The following is a 23,066-nucleotide window of genomic DNA, read 5'->3' as shown; positions in this document are numbered from 1 at the left end:
AAGAAGTTATGATCACGTATGCAAATATTAATTCATATTTCAATATTCGACGGTCATGCATATTACACAATGAAGTAGTTATGTTGATTATTTATCCGTTTATTTGATAATTTAAGTATGGAATGGGCCTTATATATAAACTTAACAAAATTAGTGCATTGTTTGGCATAATTAAAACATCATATGCGCAGACAATTTGCTGTAATGTAATGACTTAAAATGCAAATTCAAATTAGGAGTTAACATTAAATTACAAGAACCAATTAACAAATCAACAAATCAAGCAACATCAAAAGCTCGACCAAAGTTGAAATAATAATTGCTTTTTATATAATGTACTTTCATGATATATACCAACTTGTTGCAAGTATTAGTAAACAATTACGTAGCACTTTGTACCAAAAAAGCATAGAAAAATGGATACTTTTTTATCACACACCGCATGAGTTTGCACGTACGTTAAATAAAGGCTTAAGTCTATAGAGAATGTTTAGACGGCATTATATGTGCATATAACCATATATGAACTAGTATGGGTTTCGAATAACCATTGTTTTCGTTGTTTATACATCTTGGTCGTGATGTTTTCGCCTTGTCAGCGTTGTAGTTTTGACATTATTATTTTGTGCTCGTGTTTATATTACGCACTTCGTGACTGTGTGGCATCCAAACGTGATCCGGTTTCACAGCAGAATTTTTACGCTTCTTGCTGTTCATAGGAGGTGTCACCTTAAACAAAAATGACACCATTAGATCGATGCATGTTATAAATCACATTTTGCAATATGTTTAGAAATCAATAAAATATTGTTTTGTCTAAAAACTTAAAAAATGATGAAAATGTTAACTATCTATATTCCGTGAAACAATTAGATGAAACAAAGCTTCTATTGAAACACTCAATTATACGATAAATATATTGAATTTCTAGTGAGAGTAAAACAAATTTAAGCTATATCCTTTTATAATTCAAGAAACTTTATCGTTGAATTTATCGATTTATTTGTTCTGGAACAAATGCCCCCCTATTAACCGACGACAAGCATACATTAATGCACATGGATATACTTTACTAAATCGTTTTTAATACTTAGTGCTATTTTCCAGAGCATAAATGAATACACATTTACCTTTGGTGGTTCAACGATGATTTCGTCAGGTGTTTGTTGCCATGACATGCGAGAATGCAGGACTCTTGTCTTGCAGCAACGCAGTTGCCAACATCTGCAACCAAATGGAGCAATAAGACTGACCGACATTACGGAGAAATACGTACGCTTGCATTCGAATCGAAGCAAGTGGCAACATATGCAACCAAAAGAGTTGCAATACGACTGACCGACATTATGGAGAGATACGTCCGCCTACATTTGAATTGAAGCAAGTGGCAACATCTGCAACCAAAAGAGTTGCAATACGACTGACCGACATTACGGAGAGATACGTCCGCTTGCATTCGAATAGAAGCAAGTGGCAACATCTGCAACCAAAAGAGTTGCAATACGACTGACTGACATTACGGAAAGATACGTCCGCTTGCATTCGAATAGAAGCAAGTGGCAACATCTGCAACCAAAAGAGGAGCAATAAGACTGACCGACATTATGGATAGATACGTCCGCTTGCATTCGAATAGAAGCAAGTGGCAACATCTGCAACCAAAAGAGGAGCAATCAGACTGACCGACATTATGGATAGATACGTCCGCTTGCATTCGAATAGAAGCAAGTGGCAACATCTGCAACCAAAAGAGGAGCAATAAGACTGACCGACATAACGGCGTGATATGTCCGCTTACATTCGAATTGAAGCAAGTGGCAACATCTGCAACCAAAAGAGGAGCAATAAGACTGACCGACATTATGGATAGATACGTCCGCTTACATTCGAATAGAAGCAAGTGGCGACATCTGCAACCAAAAGAGGAGCAATAAGACTGACCGACATTACGGAGATATACGTCCGCTTGCATTCGAATTGAAGCAAGTGGCAAAATTTATTTTCTGGCCAATACAAAGACAAGTCGCACAACACATTGAGACAAGTGATTTCGTATCTATACAATACAGGGTCGCACAACATAAACACTTATATAACTGGGAGTACCATGAAATAACGGCATATGAGACAAACGTTGAGCAAAAAGCAGGGTGAATTAGTATTTTGTATTAATTGTTAATTAAATTATAAGAATTTCAATTATGATACTATGTACAGTGTTAAAATGACATTGCGTCTGAATGTTACATTTAACTTTTATATAATATTTAAACGTTATTTCCAATTAAAACAGTAAACTGTTTGCATGTGACGTGTCAAGTAACAATAAAAAATGCAGAAAAACAAAACCGTCAAATATTGTAATCAAGTGATAAATTATTCAGACACAGAATTAAACGCGTTTACATTTGTGTTTAATAAACCCGTGTACCAAATGAAGCAATTGTTCAGGAAATCTGAAAGCTGATGCATATGCGTTTGGGACTGGACGACATCATAATGGCAAATTTCTGATATCAAACCCCAATGTTACGGTCATATGATATGTATTATTACTTTTGTATTTATATTCTGAATTTCCTGCAGCGTTCGGTTTGCTGACAAAAATGGTATTTATACGTACATAATGTAACCATTTATAGACTTCTATTTCGTCTTACCCACACATCTTCATGCACAGCGCCACCACACAGGCTAGCAGTAGAAGACACAGGAGACCGAAGGTTACACACAGCACTATCATCAACCAGTAGGGCAACACTTAAACAAACGTGAAGGAGAAGACTAGTTATTATAAGAAACGAATAGTGGACACACAATATGTCCCAAGATTTTACAAGAAAAAAGGTATCTAAGTATTGCCTAAAACGTGCTTCCTTCGATTAACATTAATGCGCCTTAAATGCTCACAGAGTCTAGACTAAATCAAAGTGCAGTCATTTAACCATTCGTCTTTAAATTAGTTGCTTGCTATTTAGCATACCTTGACTTTCGTTCTGGATTGTAAGTTCAGTGTGCACGTAAGGCTGGTTATTTATCGGCACACATTGTGTTAAGTTGAGGTCCCAAGTTCCCCCTGGAGAGCACAAAACACTGCTGGGTCCGCTCATCCAATAACCAGAGAAACAATCGAACACCACTTTCGTTGCGTTTGCGTAGTAAGGTCCGTTAGATATGATAGCGCCTCCAATGATCGGCTTTGGTTCTGGGCAAGTCAGTTTATGATCAGCCGTTGTGACCGAGACACTTGTCATGATCACTGTTGTCGAGTTTTGACCGGAGCTAGTCTGCGAGTCCGTTGTTGTTGTTGGTGGGGTCGTTGGTGTCGCTGTAGCCGTAGTTGTTGAACACAAAATGGTGAGGATGACCACTCTTATTCCCAACATGGTGTTCATTTCTCAGCATTTAAGTTCGGTTGATACTTCTGTTATTCTTTTTGGTTTTGTTAAGCCGCTTCTTATTACCTATATTGTTATAAAAAGAAGAATAAAGAAAAGAAATATTTGTTGCGTAAGTATTTTTATGACGTGCGATGAAAATGCGCAGTGCGAACAACGCAAAACCAGTGGCCAATCAAACCGAGAAGTGTGTGCAGGCTTCGTTGGCAAAGATATGCAAAGATGGAATTTGCAAATTAACAAAAACTCAATAAGCCCAATATCAAATGGTTTATTATGCGATGAAATATTGTTTAACTTGATATCCAATTTATAGCGTATATCCACTAGCTCAGAAAACCTTATGTGCGATTGACGTATTTTAGTTTAAATGCTTAAACGATTTATAGCTGTGATTATCTTATAAGGTGATGATACCTTACGAAATACTCTTGTTTGTTCGCACTGAATTCGGAAGTTTCAAAAGATTACTTGCACGACAATAATGTCAAAAAGTATGATATGATTTTAATTAACGCCATTTATCAATGGTTTAATGCCACCAATCAGTTAAATGAAACAAGAGGGCCAAGATGGCCCTAGTTCGCTCACCTGAGAGGAGTCGGTTCATTCAATCTTTACCAAACGTCAAACTTGACCTACATATTGTCCAGACAAACATCCTGGTCAAATTTCATCATATTGAACCAAAACTCTGGCATTTGGAGTGACTTTGTTTTTGTAAGATTTGACCTGGTGACCTATATTTTGAGTTGACCCGCTTACCTTACATCAAACTTTGCTGACCAAGATTCATAAAATCTGAAACAAAATTGTGACCTCTATAGTGTTTACAAGGATTTTGTATAATATAATGAAAATTTGGACAATCTAACGGCAATAATTATGGCATTAATTATGTGATATATATATAACCAATCTTTTCACCAAGTTTCATGATGATTGGGCAAAAAATGTGACTTCTAGAGTGTTCACAAGCTCTTTTTACTATATAAATATGAGAAAACTGCCCCCCCCCCCCACCGGCAGCCATGTTATTCAACTGACCGGAACCATTTTCAAACTCAACTCTCATATCAAGGAAACAAATGTTCTGACCAAATTTCATGAAAATTGGGCCAAAAATGTGACTTCTAGAGTGTTCACATGTTTTCACTATATACATATGGAGAAAAATGCCCCGCCCACTGGCGGCCATGTTTTTTCACCGATCTGAACCATTTTCAAACTCGTCCGAGATATCAATAAAACCAATGTTTTGACCAACTTTCATGATTATTGGGCGAAAAAATGTGACTTCTAGAGTGTTTACAAGGTTTTTCTATAGCCAAATAAGGAAAACTCCCCCCCCCCCCCGGCAGCCATATTATTCAACTGACCGGAAACATTTGCGAACTCGACTCTCATATCAAGGAAACAAATGTTCTCACCAAATTTCACGAAAATTGGGCCAAAAATGTGTTTTCTAGAGTGTTCAGATGTTTTCACTATGTACATATAGAGAAAAATGCCCCGCCCACTGGCGGCCATGTTGATCACCGATCTGGACCATTTTCGAACTCGTTCGAGATATCAATAAAACCAAAGTTTAAACCAACTTTCATGATGATTGGGCAAAAATTGTGACTTCTAGAGTGTTTACAAGGTTTCTCTATAGCCAAATAAGGAAAACTGCCCCCCCCCCCATCCTGGCAGCCATGTTATTCAACTGACCGGAACCATTTTCGAACTTAACTCTCATATCAAGGAAACAAATGTTTTGACCAAATTTCATGAAAATTGTGCCAAAAATGTGACTTCTAGTGTCCACATGTTTTCACTATATACATATAGAGAAAAATGCCCCGCCCACTGGCGGCCATGTTTTTTCACCGATCTGGACCATTTTCGAACTCGTCCGAGATATCAATAAAACCAATGTTTTGACCAACTTTCATGATGATTGGGCAAAAATTGTGACTTCTAGAGTGTTTACAAGGTTTCTCTATAGCCAAATACGGAAACCTGCCCTCCCCCGGCAGCCATGTTATTCAACTGACCGGAACCATTTTCGAGCTCAACTCTCATATCAAGGAAACAAATGTTCTCACCAAATTTCATGAAAATTGGGCCAAAAATGTGACTTCTAGAGTGTTCACATGTTTTCACTATATACATATAGAGAAAAATGCCCCGCCCACTGGCGGCCATGTTTTTTCACCGATCTAGACCATTTTCGAACTCGTCCGAGATATCAATAAAACCAATGTTTTGACCAACTTTCATGATGATTGGGCAAAAATTGTGACTTCTACAGTGTTTACAAGGTTTCTCTATAGCCATAAAAGGAAAACTGCCCCGCCCACTGGCGGCCATGTTTTTCAACGGACCGGAACCACTCTTAAACACAACCAACATATCATTAAGACAAACATTTTGACAACGTTACATGAAGATTGTGCATGAAATGTGACTTCTACAGTGTTTACAAGTTTTTTTTCTTCTTTTTTTTGACCTAGTTTTTGACCCGGCACGACCAGGTTTCGAACTCGACCGAGATTTCATTGGGACAAAGCTTCTGACCAAGTTTCATGAAGATAGGTCAATAAATGTGGCCTCTAAAGTGTTTACGAACAAATGTGGACGGACGGACGACGGACGGACGACGGACAAAGACCGGTCACAAAAGCTCACCTGAGCAATCAGGTGAGCTAAAAAGTTACAACATGTCTTATCATATGCAGACTATAATTTGTCATATGCAGACTATAGTTTGTTTGCCTTCGCCTGTGTTGTCGTTGCATCCCATCATTAAATATTTAAGCTGATGAAACATAGTATAAACGCGTTTTTTTTTAATTCAAAACGAGTTGAACAGAAGCAGTTAATAAGTAATAAATTATTTTGAATAATTTCTTTGTGATCTATTTTTAATAAGTTTAAATTGTGAATGATTATAAAAATGTAAAAATTTCTATATATGAAAAAAGAAAACTTATAACCATAAAGTTGCAGTTCGAATTATAAGGGAATAACTTAACTAAAGCTCCTTATTTTTATTTAAAACAGCAAATAATAGAAGTAAAAATGCATTTATTTGTTAATTCATTCATTTAATGCATTCTAGATAAATATACATATTTGTGTTTAAAATATAGTATAATAATAATTATTATTATTATTATTATTATTTTATCAATAATAATTTACTTCCCGTTCAGAAAATAATTATAGAACATTGTACTGATTATTCCCTTAAAATTACAAAAGTCCTAAAATATACTATTTTTCTCACCTTTAGGAACACAATACATACCGTAATATTAATTCCAGTCAATATATCAGTCAGATTATATTTATTTAATTTCTTTCAATTTGCGTTCAAATAATTTAATATGCAGCTTTCAATGTAAATGTTTGAATAAAATAAAAAAAAAATGAACGCATACATATATAGAAAAATAATGTGATCAATTTGCAATTTAAAATTTTATTTAATTCACTTAAACGAAAACTTTAATATTTAAAACACAATTGCCCTAATACTGGCCCGAACTACATACAGCCTTCTAGATACGTTAGGTAAATACATGTCAATGCGCGTATTAATTAGGAATTTAAATATCTAGACCATTTAATGCAGATAAAAACACCGTTTTATAATGGAAGAAGTGCCACTAGTAATTTACTTATTCTAAACAAAGATAAATCATAACTTATTCGATGCGTGAAATGCCTCTCCGCTTGAATCCTCATTCACCGTGTATTTAGAGGTTACTGAAAAATCATATCTTGTGTTTACAAAAGTTGTAATTCTGTTTTGAATTGCATTTCACGATAAATGAAGGATTTATATCCTTATCCCAGAGTTACCAAACTATTGTGTGGAAATCTGACATCGTGTGCTTCGATTTGATTTAAAGATGACCTATTTATATTTGATGATTTGTCGAAGGTCATTTTGATGCTCGATATATTGTCACCCAGTGTTTTTAAAAGCGAACGCCCGCTTGCCCATGCCGGGTTAAAATCGCCGCGGGGAAGTATGTTCCAAAGCAGTCTGTTCCGTATTAACACATTTCCGGTATTACCTGACACCAGTTTATTACCCATACACAAGTTTAATTCTAATACAATTGGGAATGTTAAACTTGACATCAAACATATATTATGCATACTGATAGTGCATAATAATAGGTATAACATGATAATAAATGAGAACTGCATTGCTGTAATGTTTTTGCACTGTGTAGAGAAACTTTTACGCAAGTTAATGTAAACCACGCGGATTTTTAAGTATTTCCACAAATGAATGAATCACCTTTGCTGTACCACTTCATCTGCTAGCACATCACACACTGCTTCTCACAACTCAACTCAACTCAACAAAAGATAACACATGTTTGTAGTTGCGAATACATCATCTTAATCATAAAATATATCAACATATTACATTATGTTCATGTTAAAATATATCAGCTTATTCAATTTTGTTCAAAAGATGATACACATACAAACATAATTTCAATAGTGTGTCATTATCTAATTTGATCATCAGATTATAAAAGTCATGAACAGTATTTCCACCCATATACCAGTTATATAAAAATTCTCTACGGACAACGTCATATTTACTACATTAAAAAAACGCGTGGTATTCACAATCAATAATAGATGAATTATTCTCGTTAAAACAAAAAATACAAATTCTCAAATTATATACAAAATTCAACTGCCTACCAATTTCAATATTTAAGTTATGTTTGGAGCACCTAAACTTCGCAAAGGTTATCTGATATTGGATCGGAATTTCCAACTGCAAATATATTCCGGTGTTAAATGGTGATTTATAATTCGCATAATGGTTACCTCTAGATGCATTGCTAATATCATTGTGCCAATTTGGGTGACGCAATCAATTATACGATGACGAAAATTGCGTAAAAATACATCTACGTTGCCAGCAGCCTGAGAAATCCACACGACCCGAAACCATATCTAAATATTAAGGATTTTATATTCGTTGCCCAGCATGTACGCCCGGCGTTATCTATTGATATTTACATATAATAGCATTGTTTAGGAAATCTGTTATTACAAGAGCGTGTTAGTCGTAATTAAGGTACTTATATTTAGTAATCACTCCAGTAGAGTCTCCAATCGAGAAAATTATATTATACCGGAACGAAATAAAGATTTATTATTAATATTTTTCTTGTCGCTTTGTAATTCTAAAATATAATCATTTCATGTCAACATGATAACCGAGATTTGCACCAACAACCTCATTTTCGGTTACTATAAGAACGTATAATCAATCTAGATTCCCTAAAGAGCTTAGACGATGACATCGACACCATTAACAACTACATCAAATATGCCCTACTGTCATCGGCCGAAAAAGTGCTTGGGAGAGAGAGACAGAAGATCAAGCCATGGGTGACGACCAAAATCATGGACCTGTGTGACAAAAGGAGAGAGCTGTGGCATGAGAAGTACACCAGCCTGAACTCTAGGGAAAATTACAAGAACGCGAAAAGGGAGTTAAGGCAGAAGATGAAAGAAGCCAAGGAGGAATGCATTAAGGAACAATGAATCATCATCGCTAAAGAGGTGACCGCAGGCAGCAGTAAGAATGCCTACAGCACCCTCAAGATCCTAAGGAATACCAGTCAACCCAAGGCTAGTGTTATATCAGACGCTGACAGGAATCTCTTTACCCTGAATGCCGCAGTCATAAACAGATGGTGTGAATACTGCAGTGACCATCACAAATTTCCGCTTTAACCGGACTACAGTCTTCTTCACGACGATTCCAGACCAGAAGCGGACGACAAAAGTCCGCCCATACTTAAGGCAGAGGCGGAAGAGGCATCGCGTAGTCTTACGGCAAAAGCAACTCCGGGATTGGACAACGTCCATTCCGATTTGAATAAGAACAGATGAGAGGTAACAACTGCACCATTGGCGGTACTATGCCAAAAGATCTGGGAAGAGATGAAATGGCCAAAGGAGTGGACCCAGTCACACTGGTCATACCCCTACCGAAAAAGGATAACCTCAAGTTGTGCGAGAATAACCGCACCATCAGTCTTATCAGTCTTCCCAGCAGTCATGCTTTGCATCATCCTTTATCGATTGAAAAGTAAGGCCAATGAACTGCTGGCTGAATAGCAGACTAGATTCATAACTGGGTGGATCACAGTGGAACAGATTTTCAACTGCTGAGTCATTATTGAGAAACACCTGAAACACCAACGTGAACTTTGTTTTCACAACTTCATGGACTTTTAGAAGCTTTCGACCGCGTGTGGCATGATGGCCTATGGCATGTTATCAGATGATTCAACATTGACGAAGGGCTGGTGCAAGTCATTCAAGGACTCTCCGGAAACGCCAGCAGTGCAGTTCTTTCCAACGGACAACATGAGGACTTCTTCAGGACATCAGTGGGAATCCGTCAGGGATGTCTGATCTCTCCCGTCTTGGTCAACCTATTCCTTGAGACGATAATGCAGGAAACTGCTTATGATTACCACACCTCAAACGTCATCGGTGGAAGACGCATCTTCAACTTGAGATTCGCTGATTAAATTGACCTCATGGTTGGCATCTGCAGTGAACTTCGAGATCTCACCAACAGTCTCTATGAAAGAACAAAAGCATACAGGAGGTAGGTCAGCACGAAGAAGTCGAAGATCATGGTGAACAGCACGACCAACACCAGTACAGACATCAACATGGACGGCGAGAAGCTAGAAGAAGTGACCAGCTGCAAATACGTGGGCACAACCCTGTCCAAGTATGGTACCAGTACCGCTGAGGTCCAAATAATAATTGCAATGGCGACCTCAGCGATGACCAGACGCAAGATACAGGCATTTGAACATAAATGTCTCCGAAGACTTCTCCGCATCACCTGTACTGAGCACAAGACCAACGAGTAAGTTCGGCACATGACTGAAACACTTGTTGGTCCACAAGAGCAAATGCTGGCGACCGTTAAACGACGAAAGCTAGCTTGGTTTGGACACGTCACCAGGCACGACTCTCTGTTCAAGACTGTTTTCCAGAGCACGCTAGAGGGAGGTCGACGTCGAGGCCGTCAGAAAAAAAACGTTGGATCGATGTAAAAGGGTGGATATCTATTCCAATGGATAAATAACTCTCAGCAGCACTCAACAGACCTAACTGAAGGAAGATTTCTGTATCGTCGTCCCTTATCCCCCCCCTCCCTAAAACTGCAAAACCGGTCAAGGGTTTGAAGATGATTTCAGATAAAAAGTTTTTAGTTGGGAACATTACCACATAGAAAATGGTGTTAATGTTGAGAGTCCGTGCAAATACCAGATGCACCTTTCTAACATTGTGAAGTATAAGTCGTTGGAAATATGAAAATATTGCAGAACGAGTTGTACCTGATGTTTCTATGGGTTCTTTGTAAATTACTGTTCGTTTTATATAATAATTGTGATATACACTGCGCGAGTAATAACTGGTGTGTTTTCATCGTTAAATATGTATGATTATAAAATATTTCTGCTATTTTTTGTTAAATGTAAATTTGGGGAGGGGGGGGGGGGGAACAAAATTATATTTATTCATGCACTTATAATGTTTGACCCATGTGAAACAAAAAGTTTTGATATTAAGTTATTAAACCTTACCTCTAAGTCTGTGTACCACCATGAGGTCACATGTTTCCTATTGGAGAAGACTTTTCGGTACTGGGGAAAATTGCTGCCTTAGTTTATACTGGTGACTCGAAATATAACGGGCCTAAATTAATATAATACAATTCAAGTGCATTTAGCAAAGCAAGAACAACTGTGCTCGAGTTGTACTCGAATAAGTTATAGGGTTTTTTTAACATCGAAAAGTAATTAGCATCTGCGATTTGGCGACCTGTCTGTATTCCAATGCAATAATCTTGTTGGAAAAATGTTATGAACAACTTGCATTCAGTTATGCATATACACGTTAGCAGCTGCATACGCCACAAAACAGCATACTTTCTGGTAAGAATTTCATCTGCGTGATAAAATTTGGTGTTTTTGCAAGTGCGTGTGACAAAGCAAGAACAACTGTGTCCATCCATGCTCGTGTTAAACTCGAATAAGTTTTTAAATGAATAAATCGGAAGAAAAAAAGCACCCAATCGGCGACCTGTCTTAATTGCAATGCAATGATGACGTTATGAAATGTGATTAACAACTTGCATTTATTTTTTCATATACACGTTTACAACTCCATACGCCTTACAACACGTGTCTATTGAAATAATTTTATATGCGATGTTGTCAAAGCAGGTTTCAGTTTTTTCGGAATGCATGAATGTGTAACACCAATAATTAAAGCTCACCGTTCATAAATAGACAACTAAAACACAATACAATTTCGCTCATAAAAATATTTATAATTGGATTGTACATGGTACAGCACGGTTATTACAAACATCTTGCTAGATCTGTGACTTGCTTAAGTACATGCCCAATGTTATTTTCGCACGTTAACTTTGGTTTATCGTCTGCACTCGATAACGTTTTTAGCAACGCCTCGTGTAAACCTGGCAACGCCGCCTCGTCTGCTATTCCCCGTATCAAGTCCACCGGGGTTCTGTGATTAATTTGGCGGCCAAAAGAGGCCAGTATATCGTGCGCGAACTTGGCCGGATGTGCTGTTGCTACGATCACCATTGGTCGGTCACCTTGGAAACGGTCCGCAACGGATTTGGCGATGCCCGTATGTGTATCCAGAAGGTAATCTGTGTGCAATATATCGGAGAAAAAACTTAAACCATAGTTCGCTACAAATTAAATAACTGTCAGATTGCGGACGTTATGGAAAATACAGATTTTTAATCCCTGAACCTTGTAACAAAATTTATTTCCGAGCCTCAACAAAATCTGCAACATTCTTATTATAAGTATAAGCTTAGGCTTTTCACTTCCGGAATGTGCTTTTGTTAAATGTTATTTTGTTTGCGGGTTTATAGAAGTATTCTTCTCAAGCTTTTGTGTATTTCATGATTACTATATATTTCTTTAATGAGTTAAATGGTATCATGGTATACTGGTTACAGATACTTTGTTCAATTAGATCTCACTTTATCACACCACTATTAGCCTTTGTTTGAAATATGTATGGCAAGTGTCTGAAATGCTTGACCGAAAGTGTGCACTTTAGCTGACGAAGGTTAGATCGTCTGTACACATGCCTGGGGGATAATCACACAAATCTACAGTTGTTTATGGCTTAATTAGGGACATATGACAGGAAATACACAAGTGGATTGAAACTGTAAGGGGCTCATTTTTATTAAAAATCGTGTCTAGCCAGCCAGCTGGGGGGGCTTTAGCCCCCTAGCCCCCCACCTAAATACGCCTCTGGAAACGGCTGTTAGATAAGCGCTACACGTTATACCATCTTTAATCTCCTTTCGCCGTTTCTTACTTGACTTCTCCCGCGTTGTTTTGATAGCTGCTTTGCAGTCTTCATCTGTAGCCCAGCCCGCTGAGAACATTCCATGAAGCGATTCCGCCACCTGGAATAGTACAGCATGTGCGTTTGCTATTTTCTTTTTATGTTACGGTTCATAGGTGCATGTGTTTGCTTGGTTTGATATGTAAATTATTATTTAGAAAGCATCAATCATCATTTCGGATGGAATCTTCGAGATATGTGACCGCCGTATAAGATAGCAATATATAATATATGTCTATACTGCATTTCGCTCCTATAACAAACGAACTGGTATATCATGGAGATACATTTCAGGGATACCATTTTACTTCCAGATCATAAAATTGACAAGTATATTATAATGAAAGATACATACAGTATAACGTTTTACCGCTATTTACACACAAAACTAGTATAGTTGAACCTGCTTTGGGACTGAAAAGACTTTGTTGTCGCGAAGCTGTTCAAAAACCTCGCGGACCATAGCACATTCTCTGTTTGTCACGTGATGCAAAAGCCTCTCCAGATTGGATGACACCAGAATGTCAATGGCAGGCGACACCGTCTGCTGCAGACGCCGCTTGGTGATGTCATAGCAACCAGACGACAGGAAGTCGGTGAGAACATTGTTAGAATTAGAGGCACACACCAGTCGCTTAATTGGCACGCCCATTTCCTGTTTTAAAAAAAAGTATTAATTGAAAAGATACGTACGTACTAATGAAGTAATAAATACTAAGGAAAATAATTCATAAACAAGACATGCGTCCATATGGCACGGATGTGCCGACATCCCACTTTTGATTCAAAACTCCGCGTATGTCACAATCAAGCTGTTTATGGCAAAATTTGACTTTTGACCCCTCTGACCTTTACGTGTGACCTTGGCCTTTAATGTAACGAGACGGGTGATACACGAGACAGTAAGTCCCCCATGGTAGTCATTTGCGGTAAGTGATTTTAAAATTGCATATATAAATGGCAATGTTACAGCCCGGACAGGCTGTTTTATGGCCAAAGTTGACGTTTGACCTTTAAGTGTGACATTGACCTCTGATGTAAGGATACAAGTCTTACACATGAAATGCCGTCTCCTCGTGATTAGTGGTCATTAACTTTACAATAGCTTAATGGATGACAAAGTAGCAGTCCGGACAAGCGGTTTTACGACAGAATTAACATTTAAATGTGAACAGGACTTTGAGGTAGGGAGACGAGTAAACACACGACACGTCTAATGACGGATTGCATATGTGCCAAGTTATTTAACCCATTAATGCCTAGCGTCTAGAAAAAAGGCCTTGGCAAACAGCGTAGAGCCAGATGAGACGCCGCATGATGCGGCGTCTCATCAGGGTGTGCGCTGTTAGCTTAAAGGAATTTCTGTAATAAATATTATTGATATAGAAATAAATATATTAGACATCCCTAATTTTGGAAATACATTGATCCAATTTAGAAGGATGGGAGAGTCCACTCGGCATAAATGGGTTAAAATCCATCACTATATGGCAAAGTTATGCCTGAGATCGGAATGTCCGAGCCAAATTAGACCTTGAACCTCTAAGTATGACCTTGACCTTTTAAGTAAGGAGACGCGTTTATACGATACACGTCGTCTTATGATTGCTTACATTTGTGCCAAGTTATTTCAAAATTCATCAATTAATAGCAAGTTATGGCTGAGACAGAAATTTTCAAGCTGTTAATGGCTGCATTTGACCTTTGACCTCTTGATGTGATAACGACCTTTTAGGAAATACGACAGGTGCACACCTCGACACATTGTCAAATGATGGTGAAAATGTACGCCAAAATCTGGCAAAATCCATCAATATGCGGCAAAGTTATGGCTGAGACATGCATTTTCGCACAGTCATACAGACCTACAGATGGGAAGACAGACAGACGGACAGGGCGGCTGCTTTATGCCGTCTTTTTCGAAAGAGAGCATAAAATACAAACATTTAATCACCTAAATGTACGAGCTGATGATTTAACGAAATTTAGATTTGAGATGTTGTAATTGTGTAAATAACCTTATGGTATCATACTTTTTTATTTCATTAAAACAACGGTCGATTTATATTGACTAGTAATTACCTTTGCATAATACGCTGCAAGTATGTTGCCGAAATTACCCGTAGGAATACAAAGGTCAATCTGGTTGCCCATGGCGATGACCTTCTTTTTAACAAGGTCAAGGTAAGACGATACGTGATAGGCGACCTGTGGTAGAAGGCGACCCCAGCTGATCGAGTTGGCAGCACTTATCAAAGAGTCGAATAAATATTGATATGTAATATAAATGAGTATCCGATGCAGTGGAAAATTACTGAAACTTGAAACACATTGGTTGGTTTGATAATTCTATATTAGACAAAAGTGTCTATGTTTTCATTCTTTCATTTATTATGTGTATATGTCAATAAAACCAGCAAATGACATTTCACGCAGAAAAGGTCTCACCTTTAATGATTACCCACACACTGACAAAGTAAACTGTACATACCTCAGTTTGACCTGGTATTTATCTAACAATGTTTTGTTAATATCCACGTTTTGAAATATTTTCTTCACCATGGTTTGACAGGCATCGAAATCCGCCCCCTCAACACCTGCGGCGAAATTGCCAGATAAAGCCCTGTTATGTTTACATAACAGCTCAAAACAAATATATATTAATGAATTTATTGATAGATCTTGCCTTTATATAGCTGACAATTATGAATATAACATACTGAGTGTGAAAGAATAAATAAACAATCAACAAAACATAAATGGAGAGACTATACGTTGCTAGGCAATGTTGTGATACTCACCGATGACACGCGCACGGTTGCCATGGTAAAACACCATCTGATCACGTTGAATGCTGCTGATTCCATCCCGTGGGTACAACACAAGAACGCCCGGACTATGTGACCCAGCTTTCTCTTTACAATATAGATGTTATTTTAATAATATTTGTCCACTCGTTAAGCAGCAAACAAAAATAAAACATAAGCACATAAGTGTTTTAAGATGGGTCTTGGGTATAGTAAGCTACTAAATCTAACCTTAAACTACAAAACCGGCAAAGTAAATAAATAAATGGTTGAGAAGTGTGAATATTAAAATAAAAAGTATATCTGAAATAGTTTTTGCCGATAGGAAAAGCATGTATGCCTACCAGTGACGCGTGTAAATCCATCGAGCACAGCGCCACCGGTGTCCCCGGATGTGGCCACCAGAATGAGGTACCTGAAAGGCCAACATCATGTCGAATTTGAGATCTTTAAATGAACGCAGTCTCAGAATGAATGTTAACGCAATCCCGGTACGTATAAACATACAAATAGGTCAATATCCCTGTGTGGCGTTGTACATAAACCTTTGAAGAATAAACAGTGAGTTGTTCGTATACCTTTTATTGAGAATGACCTTCAAAATTGTAAACATGTTCATTCGTTCAACCTACTTGTGCTTCTCTGTGCATTCCGAAGCTGCATTGAGGAACATTCGCGGCATTAGCTGTAAAGCAAAGTCTTTAAACGAGGCGGTCGGTCCATGAAAGAGCTCCTGTATGAACTGACCATCACTTCCGGTCAACGGTCGCACCGGGCAGACGGCGGCGTCCTGAAAGACAGCCCCGCCATACGCAGCATGGATCATCTCACTTAGTCGGCTGGGACAGATTTCGTTACACGGAATCCACCTTTCAAGCACTCGTAGAACGCGCTCTGGATAAGACAGTTCTATTAATCTGTCCAATTGGCCCAATGTGAAAAACGGAACGGCAGCGCGCGGCACAACTAGTCCACCATCTGGGGCCAGTCCTTGAAGCAGTGCGTCATTAAAGGTACTGCATTCCAAGTTGAAACCTCGCGTGGATTCGTAGCCCTTCGCTTTTGGGTTTTGGAGTTTAGCTATACAGGCTAGAACTTTATCTGCCACGTTTTCCGGTGATTCAAGACGCTCGCAGATGATTCTCTCGTCATACCAGCGCTCGTAGAACTGTTGCCGGAAGTCTAAGATTTCCGCCATGCTCGTGCCATCGTTCTGTCCCACAATCCTGCTAACCTTCATCCGCTCCAGTCGTTCCAGTATGTCCGACTTGTGAACATCCATAAAGTACACCCTTCCTTAAAGATAGAATCAGCCGCACTAGTGTAATTAAAGCACGTCCGTGTATTAAATCTAAAATCTGATATTTAATGTGTAACACAGTGAAGAAAAAAATAGCTTATTATTACATCATGAACCTTATCATTACCGATTTGCAATAATCAAACTCCCAGCTATTGACCCTCCGGCTCGCTGAGCTGTACGTATGAACTCATAAAAGCTCAGAGCATTCAAGAAGAACTTATATGGAACTGTTATGTCGACAAGCCCATATGGGCATGCCCAGATACCCCAAAAAGAGCACATATTACCGTATTGTTAGGGAAAAATGAATAAACATTAATCTTGTATAAAAGTATATGTTTGCACTCGTTTGTGAAAACACTGTTAAAAACTTAAATGCAGTGTGTTTTATCTTTAAACGTTAATAAACACTTAAATTGACTATAACAAAGGAAAACAGCGTTCCTACTGAAATGTATATATATAACAACATGAGAATTTTTAAAGAAATAAACAAGAAATACAGTTGGAAGTCACAAAATCTGTTGTGTTTTTAGTTATATGCCTGATTGCTTCAATTATAATGTATATTGGAATCCAATTAGGACCCACGTGCAGCCATTAAGGAGTGAAGAGATACATTCCATATTGGCCCCAAGTGGTTCCCGGGTGCAAAACCCATATGGTGCCCATATGGGTCGCATATATCTTGCTTTGTGGATAAACAAACCGTGAGATGAACGTGATGATGTGCCACTTTAAGGCATATTTAAAAATTGTCAATAAAATAACTGTCAGGATACACCGCGTTATGCTGCATGTATATGTGAGATCTATATTGGAATTTTCGGATTCATTTGTTCAATATACCGGTAGATGTCATGCGAGGTAAAATATGTCATGCTGATTGTGACAAGTCAAAATCACAAATTTTCGTCTGCTACCAGGGGCCATGCTTCGATCCTAACACACATAAATATCTTTCCAACAGACGTATCCTACTGGTTCGTCTCTGTAAAGGGCGTTGATACAATCGAACAAACAAACCGTATGTTTAAACTAACCTGTTTTCGATATATGTTCCATCGCCTCTGCATGCATTGGGTTGGACCCAGTAAGTGAGATGACGGACCCCTGGGGACAGAATGCCTTCAACGCCTCGCCCTCGGCCGCAACAAATCCCTCCGAGCCGACCTCTGAAAGCTTCAGTATAAGTGTAGAACACGGACTTGAGTTTTGAAAGCTTCATTAACAGTGTAAAACGAGGACTTATTTTGGAAAGCTTCATTAAAAGTGTAGAACACAGATTTCGTTAGGAAAGCGTCATTAAAAAAGAAGAACACGGACTTAGTTCGGAAATCTTCATTAAAAGTGTAGAACACGGACTAAGTTTGTAAAGCGTCATTATAAGTGTAAATTGCGTACTTAGTTCGAAAAGCTTCATTAACAGTGTAAAACGCGGACTAAAATTGATCATGTAAACAGGCAAGGTTGAATCTAAGGAAAATCATCAAATTCTTGTGTTGACCTTCACATGCTATCCACTGTATAGTATTACACTTCGTACATGCACTAGCATGAACAATCATCAGATCGACGTTCTCTCTTAAAAGATATCCAACCCTACACAATGTTAAGACAATTAAATTGTATGTAACTACAAGTATAAACACTCAATTGTTTAAACGCAGCAAATGTCTTCGAAACTTCTCCCATGATACTGAACTTGCGTGCAGCATTATACAATACATCAAAGGGATACCTTTTGCGCAACGCTGACGCCCCAGTATGGCTCAAGGTGGTGATCGTCGACGTCGAGTACCGGAAGTTGCAACCGCTCACCAAGTATCCTGCCAACCGTCGTTTTACCGCAACCTGGGCTTCCCATCAAAATTATATTGGGCTAAAACGAAGACTCGAACGTTAGTCCGTAAATGTTGATAACGTTTCATTCCAATTTTTGTTTAGTACTCTCTTTTAAACAAAAACATTTTAACATCGTATCATTTGTGAACACATTAAGTATCGTATTATTCATCACATAGACATCTTCTTTAATGAATAAGTTTTATGACCCGCCATAATAATTGTGGAAGGGCATGCAGTCGCCCTGTGCGCATGTGTTTGTAAGAAGAGACGGGTGGGATGCATTTTCTTGTCCGGCTCATAAATTGTCGAGCAAATTTTTTTTAAGTGTATGCCGTTTTCCAAATATGGATAATGTGAAAGTAGATGTTCATGTCGCCCGCCCCTATCGTGAATGCGACTTTTTAAAAGCTTTTTTTTTTCTAAATGTCTTTAAATCCTGATCCGAAATGACCCGACATTCTACGGGTTTTTCAATTTTGACCCGCCGGCCCGACTAGAATATTTTTTTTGTCCCGTTTGAGCCCTAATTAACAGTATATTGACTCTTACAGAAGCAGTTTGTTAAGGGATTATACCGAAATATGGTGTTTTTTTAGTTGATGTATGTAGATTGTATGTATGTATCAAGTGCAGACAGTCTTAACTACAAAATCATCAATGTTAACCTCTGACTTCCACTTCTTTTCGATCACTCAGATGTAAACGTCGGCTCACTGCACAAAAGTAGCCGTGCGCTTAAGGTTCTCCGGACTGCCGTAGACTTCCCTTGCATCGTGGTCTCCTAAGCCCCAATCTGGCGCCTCAAACCGTCGTGTAGCCCGGATCTTCGCAGCGGGACGGGGTGACCTCCAGTAGCCTGAGTTGCCTGCTCTCCTTCGAAGCATGGAGTCACTCTACACGCCCATGCGGTGGGAGAGGGGGGGGGGAGGGGCTTCACAGACAAAGCACCCAGACGAAAAAAGATCCAGTTTTGTCCATAATTGGAGCGGAAAGCGTTGCACCATAATTATGCGCTCTTTGGACCAGTGCATCCGTCTTAAGCTGTGGTATATTTCCGACTTTTCCTTGTCGTAAGAGACTGCCGACCAAGGCTTGAAAGCGCCTCCCGTCCTTATGAGTGAGCTTCCTTAAGCCTCGAGAAGAGTTGACAGGGGCCTTCTCATGATGTAACACTCCCGCTGGCATGGTCATAGAGGCACTCAAACTACCTCACTACGTTAAGGAATCAGACGTGTGGTAGAACATCTGATTGCTTGTAAGCACATATTTAACACACACACAAAAACATTTATAAATGATCTTTAAAGTCAAAAATCAACGATCAAGTGCGCAACTACCGGTAAATATAGGGTGGTGCGGTGGTCGAGTGGTATCACTCTGGTCTACCATTCCAGAGGTCCCCGGTTCAAATCCCGGCCGGGGCACTGGAAATTTCAGAAATGCTTTCCACCCAACTAGAGATGTACTGGTATGAAACCCAGGTAATTCTCGTGTGTATCGGTGCTATACACTGAGCACGTAAAAGAACCAATGGATCTATTGGGATCTATTCGCAACGAGCTAGGGCATCGCACCCGGATTCCTTGTATCTAAATACTGTCTCTTCTGCTTGCTGTCTCTTCAGCAAAAACCAAAAAAATGGACCCCATTGGAAATAAGTGCTTACACTTTCATGGGTTATCCTTGACCGCAAGGTCAAAACAAATACATACATACAAATATGCTTACCAATATTTTACCCTAATTCGTATACTTCTGCAGTTGTGTGCCACATTAAAACGGCATATATTTAATATGTCAGATGATATGCATGCTACATAACTCAATTAACTGTAATATGATGATGTATAAGTTATCTTTAAAATTCATAAGTGGCATAAATCATATCACAAATTTGTAATATATAAACAAACACTTTTCGCCTCGATGCATTGATTGCTAATAAAATCCAATGTTGGCGAATTAAATCGAGTGTCCTAAGCAAAAATAAACCATTAGGCGAAATTCTATGATAACGGCGCGTGGACAATAACATATTTTGTACGAATGCGGTACGGGTTGGTTCATGAGCGAACAGGATCTATTAACGACCGTTTACGTACAAATAAAAAACGAGAACAAATACTTACAAGTGTTAAAATTAAATTAAGCACTCTTAAATTAAACGGCATTGCATAAAATTTGTTTACAGTTGGGCTTGTCGTGTAAAAACGATGTAAATTTAGGTCCATGGCAAGCTTGGTACGTAATATGATCGTGCCTACGCTTATTTTGACAAGACGGACATTTGTTCCGACGTTATTTTGTCTCGTCAAAATTAGCGAAGGAACGATTGTCCATTGTCCGGGATTCTTCTGGTATTTCGGTTGTGCTCTGTAAGTCGCGTAACACGTTCCAGAGGTTTAACCCTTTGCATGCTGGGAAATTTGTCATCTGCTAAAATGTCGTCTGCTGAATTTCTAAAATTTGCCATTTCTTCGATTTTTTTCAAAGAATACTATCAGAATAGCATACAGTTTGGATCCTGATGAGACGCCACGTTCTGCGGCGTCTCATCTGGATCCAAACTGTTTGCAAAGGCCTTCAAAATTCGGTTCCAGCGCTTAAAGGGTTAATAATGGGTAAGCCAAATTGTAGCACTAAACAGGATTTTTAATGATTCGATCCCAAAACTTGACACACTCTGTGTACTTATATCTCAAAAAAGAGTGTGTGTACTTTTTCTCAAAAAAAAAATAATATTTCTGAAACCACGTTGTACTATTTTATAAATAACATTGTATAATGGTCCTCGGCAAAGTTTGTTTGAACAATGTCCTAGTTTAATAGATTAGACGTTTAACGCGATGTTAGACATATTCACTGGAATCACTATAAACAGGACAAATTGCCAAAATGTTTTGCTTAAAGACGTCCATGTGTTCAATAATGGCCACGCGCACATGGTCACGTTTCATGCATTTTACAAAATTGGACGTCGTGGTGCAGGGCCAAAACACCAACTTTGGGGAAAGGGCCACAGCCTTTTTTTCGGGGAAAAAAATAGACAATTTTCTGGCTTTGGAGAATGAAAAATACTGAGGTTGATTGGAAATTTAGAGAAAAATGCATAATTTTTGAAGAAATTTCTGTGGGGGAAACGCCTTTTTGGTTAAGGGGAAGAAAAAGAGGCCCCTTGCGAAGAAGGTTTTTTTGGCACTGTGGTGGTGGTGGCGGGGGGGGGGGGGTGAATTCTTCATTATCGTTACACGCTCAAGCTTATATTTACGGAATACCGTTAGAGTCATCGTGAATACACATTAAAATCCAGAGGGCGACAATGCGATATTGCGATACTACGATGGCGACAATGCGATAGAACGATGGCGACAATGCGATAGTACGATAGCGACAATGCGACAACGTGATAGTACGATGGCGACAATGCGATAGTACGATGGCGACAATGCGACAACGCGATAGTACGACGGCGATAGTCATATCGTACTGTCGCCATCGTATCATCGCATTGTCGCCATCGTACTATCGCATTGTCGCCATCGTATTGTCGCATATGTCGTCATTGTATTATCGTACTATCGCACAGTCGTCATCGTATTGTCGCACTGTCGTCATCGTATTATCGCATTGTCGCCATCGTATTGTCGCATTGTTATCATCGTATTATCGCACTATCTGATTGTCGCCATCGTACTATCACACTGTCGCCATCGTATTGTCGCACTGTCGTCATCGTATTATCGCACTTTCGCATTGTCGCCATCGGACTATGGCACTGTCGCCATCGTATTGTCGCACTGTCGTCATCGTACTATCGCATTGTCGCCATCGTACTATCGCGTTGTTGCCATCGTACTTTCGCATTGTCGCCATCGTACTATCGCATTGTCGCCATCGTACTATCGCACTATCGCATTGTCGCCCTCTGGATTTTAATTTGTAACCACGATGACACTTACGGTATTCCGTATATATTCAATTATAGTTTACAAATAAAAGATACATACCTGTGTTTGTGACAACTTTTGAGCATCACATAAATGTCTCGTCCACTGAACAGTTCGTGCGATAGCGTGTCTACTTGGACTAGATCGCACAATCGATCTGTAAACCCACATCTTCTTTACTTTTTACGAGAAACACTAATCGAAACAGCTTACTTTATATAATTGTCTGATAGTGATAACCTAAATTTGTAAACATACATGTACAATTTACTTCATGTTGTTTTTAATTTCTTTGGGTTGA

The 23,066-nt window shown here is 38.8% G+C and overlaps 2 protein-coding genes across 3 annotated transcripts; both read right to left on the bottom strand.

Moving 5' to 3' along the window:
- Positions 1-366: 366 nt before the first annotated feature.
- On the bottom strand, positions 367-6,866 carry LOC127880528 (uncharacterized). 2 transcript variants are annotated; one of them, XM_052427845.1, is made up of 5 exons: positions 6,673-6,866; positions 2,984-3,464; positions 2,661-2,760; positions 1,131-1,224; positions 367-729 (listed from the first exon to the last, which is right to left on the bottom strand). In XM_052427845.1, exons 2-5 carry the CDS (start codon positions 3,393-3,395, stop codon positions 619-621), a joined length of 717 nt encoding a protein of 238 aa, XP_052283805.1. In that variant the 5' UTR covers positions 3,396-3,464; positions 6,673-6,866; the 3' UTR covers positions 367-618. The 2 variants fall into 2 exon arrangements, with proteins under 2 accessions (XP_052283805.1, XP_052283804.1); XM_052427844.1 differs by having other exon boundaries at positions 6,694-6,866.
- A 4,906-nt stretch (positions 6,867-11,772) lies between these two features.
- On the bottom strand, positions 11,773-23,065 carry LOC127880506 (threonine synthase-like 1). The gene is made up of 11 exons (XM_052427812.1): positions 22,826-23,065; positions 18,712-18,852; positions 18,014-18,152; positions 16,300-16,963; positions 16,012-16,082; positions 15,662-15,775; positions 15,352-15,457; positions 14,943-15,108; positions 13,264-13,515; positions 12,831-12,921; positions 11,773-12,141 (listed from the first exon to the last, which is right to left on the bottom strand). The coding sequence occupies exons 1-11, from the start codon at positions 22,934-22,936 to the stop codon at positions 11,825-11,827; spliced, it is 2,172 nt and encodes a 723-aa protein (XP_052283772.1). The 5' UTR covers positions 22,937-23,065; the 3' UTR covers positions 11,773-11,824.
- Between the last annotated feature and the right edge of the window lies 1 nt (position 23,066).

The sequence above is a fragment of the Dreissena polymorpha genome, chromosome 5 (genome assembly GCF_020536995.1).
Source record: "Dreissena polymorpha isolate Duluth1 chromosome 5, UMN_Dpol_1.0, whole genome shotgun sequence".
Taxonomy (NCBI): domain Eukaryota; kingdom Metazoa; phylum Mollusca; class Bivalvia; order Myida; family Dreissenidae; genus Dreissena; species Dreissena polymorpha.
This window is presented reverse-complemented; position numbering and strand designations above follow the sequence as displayed.